We start from the raw sequence: 10,427 nt of genomic DNA on the forward strand, positions 1-10,427 counted from the left end.
TTTAATAAAGATGGGGTTTCACCATGTTAGTCAGGCTGGTCTTGAACTCCCGACCTCAGGTGATCCGCCCATCTTGGCCTCTAAAGTGCTTGGATTACAGGCGTGAGCCACCGCGCCCAGCCAAAATATTCTTTATTTTTATAAAATGAGGGTATGGTATTGTAGGTAAGAATTCATTTTTAATATCCATATTTGTTTTCTTTTGAAATCTTTAAAATACAGAAATATGAAGAATAAAACAAACACCAATGAATTCACCGCCCCTTATTCAAAATGAACAAACGCTCCTGTAATGGTCATTTTGCTTCCAATTTTTTAAATACAAGAATATTCGACAGATCAAGTTGAAGTCCCCTTTGAGACTGAGCCCAGTCCCACCCACATCTCCCCAGTGAGATCCACATGTGGTGTGTATATCTATCTGTTTGTATCTACATATAGGTACAGCAGAAAAATAACGGAGTTTTTCTACACATGTGTGTTTACAAAATAGCGCACAGACTGATATCAACAGAATTTCTCCTTAAGAACAAATGCCTAACCTACCAAGTTTCCTCTAACGCACTGAAGGTTGACAGCAGAGTGATGGAGTGAAAAATCATGGAGCTAGAAATCAGAAGACCTGGGCCTGGCCCAACAGCCCTTATTTACTCCCTGTAGAATCCTGGGTCAGTTACTTTCCCTGATCTCAAAGAGGTTGTTTTTTTTTTTTATAAAATGAGAAAGCTGGATGAAAGGATCTCCAAGGTCCCTTCCCCTTTGAAATCTGATGACTCTAAGGTTTAATTTCCTCATCTGTCAAATGGAGATTGTCATGTCTGTTCCACTCACTGTAAAGATGAAACGATGTGCAGGTGTTCTTCAAAGCATGATAATAATATTAACTATCATTATCACTGCTCAGAAATTAAGTTCTTTCCACACCTGGCCACTCCTGGGAATGCTTTTAAAGAAACCGTTGTTATCTATACGGTCATGTGCCGCTTAACAATGGAGACACATCTTGAGAAATGTTGTTGGGCAGCTTTGTCACGTGAACATCATAGACTGTGCTTACACAAACCAAACGGTATAGCCTACTTCAGACCTAGGCTATACGATATACCCCATTGCTCCTAGGCTACAAACTTGCACAGCATGTTCCTGTACTGAATACTGGAGGCAGCTGGAACACAATGGTGAGTATTTGTGCATATCTAAACATGTTTAAACCTAGACAAGTACAGTAAAAGTGCAGTATTATAACCTTATGGGACCACCATTGTATATGTCGTCTGTTGTTGACCAGAACATCGTTATGCAGCCCATGACTTATACAGCTTCGTTCAGAGGTATGTGTTGCAGGCCAGCCAGCATGAAATAATTTCATTTCCTCTAACCTTGTTCTGCTGGGCAGTCAGTTCAGCGCAGAGGCTCTCCTACCTATATCCCTGAAGATTTAGTAAATGCAATACCAAAAATACTTTATTATAAAATTCTCTCCTCTACAAAGACATTTCCCAGATGGATCCACAGCTTTCAGAGTGAAAGGCAGCTCAAATCCATTTAGGACAGGAGTTGGTTTGTCTGAGACACAATTATTTAGAAAATCCACACTGGGCAAAAATTAATTGGTTTTGTGCAGTCTCAAATTGAGGAAGCTGGTTTGACTTCTGGGGTTAGGGGAGATCTTTCAATTTTCTCGGTAACGTAAGATCTGGTGACTTCTCAACTGAGAATATTTTCTTAGGAACAATTTGGGTCTTCAGCAATGGAAAAAATGAGCTTTTTGAAACATATATTTTAAAACTGCTATACAAAGTTCTCTAAGAAACCAAATTGCTAATGTTTATACACACAAAGGAAATATATAGGGATTAATAGATCAACCCTGCCCCAGTGAAAGACAAGGTACCACAAGCATTGATGCCTTGGCATATACTGGCCCCTCTCCCTGCACAACCTCATCCCTACTCCCCTGCACACCTGGATATCTACCATCCTTTGAAATGCAATTCACAGGACACCTCCTCCAGGCAGCCTTCTCTGGTTTCTGCTCCCATCCAGTGTGCACTGGTGTCCCTTCTGTGATCCTCAGAATGCCCTGCTACTCCTTTAGCCTCAATTGTACGCTCTTCTAACTCCACCACCTGCTCTCATAATTGTCTACTGAAGCACTTGTCTGACTTCCTCACTGTCGCATGATCATTCAAAGGTAGGAACTTCAAATGTGTCCCACGCCACATCACAATACCTGGCACATGGTAGGTGTGTGGAACCAATAAACATTTCTATCCATGGGCTGGATATAGTGGTTCATGTCTGTAGTCCCAGCTCTTTGGGAGGTTGAGGCGGGCGGATCACTTGAGGTCAGCAGTTCTAGATCAGCCTGGCCAACAAGGCAAAATCTACTCTCTACTAACAAAATACAAAAATTAGGCTGGGCGCAGTGGCTCACTCCTGTAATCACAGCACTTTGGGATGCTGAGGCTGGCAGATCATGAGGTCAAGAGATCGAGACCATCCTGGCTAACATGGTGAAACCCAGTCTCTATTAAAAATACAAAAAATTAGCTGGGTGTGGTGGTGGTCACCTGTAGTCCCAGCTAATCGGGAGGCTGACCCAGGAGGCAGAAGCTGCAGTGAGCCGAGATTGTACCACTGCACTGCACTCCAGCCTGGGAGATAGAGCAAGACTCTGTCTCAAAAAAAAAAAAAAAAAACCCAAAAACAAAAAATACAAAAATTAGCCAGGCATAGTGGTGTGTGCCTGTAGCCCCAGCTATTTGGGAGGCTGAGGCAGGAGAATCACTGAGATCATACCACTGCACTCCAGCCTGGATGACAGAGCCAGACTCTGTCTCAGAAAAAGTCCACACACACACACACACACAAAAAAAGTTTGTATCCATGGACACGCCTGCTCCATGTATATAAGTATGTAGATAATAGCTGTGTGTTCTCCTTTCCTTTCCTGGCTAAATGTTCCCTGTGTATTGCTACAGTGCTTTGAAAGATGAAGCTCTGCAGAGAATGTAGATTAGATTCAGTTTTTGAACACTGACAAAATTATGTAAACATCACCAACCACATCAAGTATGAAATTTTAAAATATTCAAAAAACAGACTCCTTGTCATGTTTTTCCTTTTAACTAAATCTGAAGAAAATGCAATTTCAGTGTGTGCATCTGAGGGGCTATTAGTGTCTGAGCTACATGATGTTGGGATGAAACCCACGTCCCAGGAGTAATCCCTATGGTCTGTGAATTTTCTTTTCAGCAGTTTACATCGCCGAGATTTTTTTCTATTAAATGTACAAAGTTATAAAATTCAAGCCAATTTGAAATGAAAGAATTTTGGATTAATTTTAAAGAATTAAAATTCTCAATCAAAATAGTTGGACTTTTTCTAGAGTTATATGATGATTAACCTAGACATCATAACTGATGTGATTTAAGCCAAACACTAGAAGTCCACATTAAACTGGAGAGGCAGTGTGGACCAGTGAGGGAGAGGACTGTGTTCGTTATAAGCAGACCAAAAGCTCTGCTCAATGTAGACCAGTGACTCTACATCTTATTGAGTTCATGTCACCCTATCGACCTCAGTTTTCTCATCTGTGAAATGGAAGGGTCAGATGAGACATTTAAGGTTTCTTTATGTCTAATGATTTTAGGATGGTGAGCATTTTCTTAAGGCAGTTATTCATGACCCATAGGAAAGTTAGGATGATCTGGCCTTGGTGCAGACACAGATCCCAGGACTGAGGTATCTCAGTTTCTGACAAGGTGAAATAACAGCAGTAATTCAAATTTTGGTGGGCACCCAGAGAGAAGCACTTCCTAAAACACAGATACTGGGCCCACCGCTCACCACCCATAGCCTCATCTCTGCATCTGACTCAGAAGATCTGGGGGTGGAGCTTGAACGTGTTAATTTCTAACAAGTCCAGGTGATGCTGATGCAGCACTTTGAGAACCACTGCACTAGAATATTTTGAAAATACTTTCCAACTCCAAGAATCTATGGTGAGGTAGTTAGGGGCAGTGGCCTCACACCTGTAATCCTAGCACTTTAGAAGGCCATGGCAGAATGATCACTTGAGGCCAGGAGTTTCAGACCAGCCTGGGCAACATAGAGAGATCCTATCTCTAAAAAAAATTTAAAACTTGGCCAGGCATGGTGGTGTACACCTGTAATCCCAGCTACTCGGGAGGCTCAGGTGGGAGGATCATTTGAGCCCCAGGTTTAAAGGTTACAGTGAGCTGTGATTGCACACTGCACTCCAGCCTGAGTGAGTGAGCAAGACTCTGTCTGAAAAAAAATATCTATAGTGAGTTATCAGGAACTGAGTAACCCCTCTATTTTAAGGAGCTACTTCTACTAGTTGCCAGTATACCAAGAGCGGGCTTCCTTTTCCATGGGTATTTCAGACAGTGCAAAAATAATTTCAAGGGGCACATGTAATTAATTGTATAACCACCTTCTCTTAAGAGACATAATCAAGATTTTCAGAACATTTGGCCTCTTGTAATAAAAACACTCAAGTTTCAGGAAACCTTAGGTAATGTAGATGGCTGTGTGATTGGCCTGGCATCATATCACCAGGTTTGCTGGAAAGAGAGAAAGCACAGCTTCATCCACACTGTGTTCACTAATTCAGAGAACAGACAGTTAGCTTCCAGAAGGCTGAGAGTTCTTAAGTCCCCCCATCATTATATAAAGCCCACTCCAAAACTCACTCTAGAAGGTGTAGGCTAAAAACACAAACAAACAAAAAAGATTGTTGATGAAGTCATCTATATCGCTAGATCTCAAACTTGGTGGCACTTAGGAATTACTTGGAGGGGAATTTAAAAAGTACTGAGGCTTGAGTCCCACCTTCAGAGATTGACTCAACCCAGGCATTGGAATTGTTAATATTAATAGCTCCCCAGGAATAACTGTGCAACAAAGTCTAAGAATTACCAATCTATAAACGAACAGAATCAATCTGTTCTTTATTGCTTTGGGTCCCACAAGCTATTGTTGTCATGCCAAACAGCATGACCATGTGTCTTAAATGACCCTGCAGATTAAACACTGAAATTTTTACAAGTCCACAAAGGGTCACAAGTCCACAGAGGGTCAAACACAATAGAGCTAAAAATATTTCTTAGCTCTGTTAATGCACCTTTTCATGCAATTCAATAAATACTTTTTGCAACAAGATGTGCCCCAGAAAACACATATAGTTTCTGCTGCAGAAAGCCAGGTGAGGTTTGCCAGGGGAGGAGTTTTACCTTCTGAATTATAAGCACCTTGAGGACATCATCCACATCCTAAAATCCTTCAAACTCCCAAGTGCCTATGTGACTCAGCACTGGGCACATTAGAGTCACTGAACAAAGACTCGTTCAACTGACTTGAAATTATGACTGTATTAAGCATGCGGGAATGTAGATCTTAGCAGTATACTCGTTTCCTTGTGAAGGACATGGTACATGTTTCCATGTGTGTTTTTGGAATGTGCACAGTTTAATTCCTTTGCATTACTTAAAGTAAATGAGAACATTAAGAATGGGGCTTTATACATAACCTGTGTAACTATTTATTGAGAAAATATCCCTTTTCCAAAGTGGATGGAAGTTTCTTGTGTCTGAAGACACATATCTTTCTGGCTACAGCCAACAAAACATAGACGCCACCCAAGGCAGAGAATATTATGTGTGTATCACTTTTGGCTTTTGCTTCTATCTTACAAAGCTCTAGCCATAAGAAAGTTACTACAGAGTAGAGGTAAAAGACAGCCCCGCATCCGTTAGAGACACAGGCCCATCTTTGTCACATTTGCATGTGTCATTCTAGATATTTTCTTAGAACACCACAAACTAAACATGTGGTTAAGATCCAAGCAGATTGAAAACTGTCTTGGCTGAGGCCAGAAAGAATGGTGAAAACTTGAAGGCTGATTTTTTACTCGAAAGTGCTCTTCAGCACTTTCCCCACCTACCCCATCCATTGCTAATTAGGAGCAGCCAAGGTTTGACATGTACACAGTTCTCTATGGTAAAATTGATTATTATATTACTATGGAAAACAAGGAAGTCATTTCATTCGAAATATCAAATTCCACTAAAATCATACATGGCAGCTGTTAGCGTATGCACGTGGGGGAGGGGTGGGTGTGTGAACCTATTAACCCTCTCCCCTTCAGTTTTCTGACATCTCAGAGTTGCAAGAAAGAAAAAGATTCCAGCGCCTCTAAGGCAGAAACCAAAGGCAAAGCTGCACAAAAGATTTTTTTAAGAGTAAAACAAAATCCCCGTAATATAAGATATACCATCCATGCCGTTTTCTGAGTATGGATTCACTTTTACACACTTGCAAGCCGAAAACTAGTATTCTTCTACTGCGAGCGTTGAAGCTACTTGTGATTGCATCAGATACAGAAATGAGGTGAGTCATGTTCGGTTGCGCTTGAGTCTGCTAACAGACCATCACATCCATGTCCAAATTTGTGCCCTGAACCGCACGACAGAAGTTTACACACTTGCTTGCTGGCTTGGCGATGATGAAAATAGTTTTGTTTAAATACTTAACTTAAAGATAACCTAAGAGGTGCTGAAATTCATGTTCTCGCTACTTCAGGGGTACTCAGAAGCCATTATCAAGGCTCGTTTCTTGGCAAGATATCCCCTGCTCATGAATTTTAACACGACACTCTCTTCCTGGTCCAGAATGTGTCACACTGTGCACTCAACGATACGAGACATTTCAAACACCTTTAAGTTCATTTTCCATCACTGCCAAATTCCAGTGATTAACACAAAACACCTCACCCTTAAGCGACGCCTATCATTTATAAAGTTTTGGGATTCCGAACGCATCCCCTTCCATTCTCCCAGATCTGGTGATAACGCAGTCTGTTTTCCAGTAGCCTCACAACTCTTCTTTATTCAAAGAGTTTAGTAACCAGCGTAAAAAGACCATCTAGACTTTCTGACATTAGGATCGCCAATTTCACTGGGGTCATGAGGAGCTGTTTTAGGTCACATGTTAAACTGCCGTTGTGAATCATTTGTTAATTTTTTTTTTAAACGGAGAGGGTGGGGACACGGACAAATTGCACACTCATGCACAAATGCTCAGCACCGAGAACATGTTCAGAGGTGCTGCCTGGACCGGAGAATTAAAAAAGAAACTAACAAAACCTCGATTTCTCCCTTGTGCTGGGGAAAGGTAGGATGACATCATGCAACCTTACCTTTCTGAAACAGACCAGGGTGCCTGGCACGACGCGCTGACCTGCGGCCACCGAAGCTGGGAGTCATTTTGGGTGTTGCGCATGTGCCTCCCTAGAAAATTCCAGTGACACCCTACCAGCTTTCTGCGTGCTAATCATGACAAGCCTCCACTCAAACTTTCCCCTGGAAAGGGAAGAGGAGGAAAGGGGCAGAGGAGGGGGTATGGGAGCGAGGGAGGGAGGGAGGGGGTGAAAGAGAAAGAGCAGCGCCTGAGCACGGCATACCCGCCTGGAAGGGCAGTCACATGCCACCGGGAGCCATTCCTGCTGCATTACACATGCTGAGTGTAAATGGCAAACAATATCAGTCGATGTTTATGCCACATGTTCTCAGCCTCTTCACATATCAACACCCAAGCCAGCTCTATGCAGACAGGCCTCCTGAGAGCGCTTTTGAAGGAGGGGTCTAGGGCTGACCGCGCTGACCACTTTTAATAAAATTGCAAACCCTCGCCTGGCTTACTTCCCTATTTTTTGCTGCTGCTGTGGGTGGTGGTGGTCTGCTTGTTTGTTTGCTTGTTGTTTTTTACTCTGGGTTTTCAGCGGTGAAAATTTGGTCCGGAAGATACCCTAAAAAATCTTAGAAATCCAGCTACATCTGACAACGCCAGCAAGCTGACGCCCAACCAGCAAAGCTCCTGAAACAGTTGCCCTTCTTTACTTCTGTGGAACAGAAAATGAACTGAGATGACCCATCATTTCACCCACCCAGTGGTAACTGCAATACCTTTCAGTATGAAAAGCAGAGTCTCCTTTGCTCTAAGCAGTGGCTGGGGGCAATTCTGGTCCCCAGGCTAATGCTGGAAATAGTTTGTTGTCAGAACTGAGGGGGAGGATGGAATGCAACTGGCATCTACTGAGCGGAGACCAGGGATGCTGTAAAAATCCTGCAATGCTCAAGACAGCCACCACAAAAGAGAGTTATTTGGCCCAAGATACTAATACTGTCGCAGTTGAGAAACTGTGCTCTCAGACTAATGCCTTCAACCAGTCTTGCAGAAAGTATAACTCCCGCCCCCCGCCAAAAAAAAGCCAAGAAGCCCCTCTCCGTGAGGAAGTGGCTGAAGGCCCTGGATGGCCTCATTCAGAGTTTGATTACTTGAAACACAGCTTTTCTTCCTAGGAGCCACTGTTCTCCTGCCAACTTGCTTTTAATTTTCTCCTTCCAGATCTCACACTGCAATCCTTAAACACTCAAACCAAACTAAACCTTCATGTGATTTTCTAAAATCAAAATCTGTTGTCACAGGTTCCTCATTGCCAGGTTATGCAAAGCAACCATCCTTCCAATTTTTCCTGTGTGGGGCAGGCTGAGGTTCACCTGCAATGCCTGGCATCCACTATAATCCCCTCCCTCAAATAGTCAATAGGGTATATTCCTTTTAAAACGTCAAAACTCCCCAGGAGCTTATAAATGACTTAGTGATTGAAGCTCACTAGATTCTCCTATTTTACTTAGTCCCTTGGAGAAGATGGGTGTTGGGGGTCAGATCACCTCCTACCTGGCACCACCCGTGGGTACCCTGGCATCAGGGAGGCTTCCCCCCTGCTGGGACTGAACTCAGATCCAGTGTGTGATATATCTACAGCCGCACTGAAAAATCAAAAGTGAAAGCCAGTTGTTGGATATGTTTGGCCAGCCTGTTTCCAGCTGCCCACCAGAGGCCCTTCCACGGCCTACCTGCCCCAGTGAACTCCCAGGAGAGCCCAAGGGCCCTTTCTTCCTAATTTAGTCACAGCCCACAGGCTGCCTCGGGCTCCGTTGGCTTCAGCCGCTGACTCGGTCACAGACACCTAAAGGCGCCAGTCCCAGCTCCTGACCTAAGGGAGCCAGCCAGCCTGGCCGCGGCTGCCTTTCTCTTCTGGCCTTGAGTCCTCCCCATGGTCTGCTAGGTTCCCCGAGCTCCAAGGCAGTCCTCTAGTCAGCATGCTTTGCCCTTCCTCTCTCAGTCTTCTTTCATTATGCCCAGAACTTTCTTAGGATAAGAGTTTACCGAAAAGCGCCCCACCACGTGTCTTCCCAAATCCACACAGAAGGCTCTGCTCCTCTCTGCCGCTGAGGGAGAGCAGTGATATGCCATGGCGAAAACAGTCTTAACAGTGGCTAAAAACAAACACCTGAAACCTGCCAGCCACAGCAAAGAAGGATGAGGACAATCCTCCCTGCAGGATTCTGGTAGAAGCCATGTGTCACCTGGTGCAGCCGGAGCTGTGTATCTGCTATTGTGAGCTCCATAACATGATACACTGAATAAAAGAAAAGGCACCCTCATACATGGCCTGGCTACAATTCCCAGGAGAAGAAATGCCAATACTTAGAATAAGCCCTTCTGATTCTATGGTCCTAGCTCTTACCCAGAGACCAGAACACAACTCCAATTCCAATCTGGAAATGAAGAGGCACAAGCTAAACACCCCAAATGAAAATTCAGTTCCATGTCGCAGGCACGTATTGAGTACCTACTGTATACCAGCACTGTACCAGGCAAGGAAGGACAGAAGAGCCTGAGGCAGGCAGTAGGCGTGCATGAACAACACATTATGCTACCTGCTTCACACATTTTCTTGATCCTCACAAGTCTTAAAAAAAAATTAAGATCACTATCCCCATTTTACAGATAAGAACACTGAGGCTCCAAATGACTGAGCACCCCACCTTAAGTGTCAAAGCCTTGTATACGATCATTTGAAACTTTGTCTGCTGGATTCCAAAGACTTTGTATTTCCACTAAAGCACCTCCCAGTATGCAAAGTGAGTCATAAACATAAATAATATAGTAAAACGAAATGAACGCTACAAGTAAGATGTGCTCAAAGTACACTGAGTGCAGAACCGACCACTTGTGAGGCCCAGTACAAAAAAAAAACGCAGGGTACTTGTTTAAAACGTATTAACACTTTCAAGATGGCAACAGCAGAGCATTTAACCAACCAAGCACAGGGCCCTTCTCGATGTGAACCTCAGTGCAAATTCGTGCCCATGAAGTCAGTCCCTAATGGGAAGGAAGAACTCAGGCTGGTTGAGACTAGAAACCACATCTTCCATCTACCCTGAAAGCAGCAGGTTAAGAGAGCACCACAGCCTTGAGGTTGCTGCTGGTTATCTAAGTCTGTCCCTATGGCCTTTGGTTAATCCTTTCTCTGTTTTTTTTTTTTTTTTTTT

At 43.5% G+C, this 10,427-nt stretch overlaps 1 protein-coding gene across 3 annotated transcripts in view; it reads right to left on the reverse strand.

Annotated features, from left to right (window-relative positions):
• Nucleotides 1-7,406, reverse strand: part of RBM20 (RNA binding motif protein 20) — a 72,409-nt gene extending 65,003 nt beyond the window's left edge. For all 3 annotated transcript variants that reach the window (XR_005195616.1, XM_017499685.2, XM_017499684.2), the window contains exon 1: nt 7,226-7,406. Coding sequence is in view for 2 of the 3 variants with exons in the window: in XM_017499685.2 (XP_017355174.1) it covers nt 7,226-7,308 (83 nt within the window). In the remaining variant the exon portion in view is untranslated. The remainder of the gene's footprint in view (nt 1-7,225) is intronic.
• Between the last annotated feature and the right edge of the window lie 3,021 nt (nt 7,407-10,427).

This window comes from Cebus imitator, unplaced genomic scaffold (assembly GCF_001604975.1).
Source record: "Cebus imitator isolate Cc_AM_T3 unplaced genomic scaffold, Cebus_imitator-1.0 Scaffold259, whole genome shotgun sequence".
Classification (NCBI taxonomy): Eukaryota; Metazoa; Chordata; class Mammalia; order Primates; family Cebidae; genus Cebus; species Cebus imitator.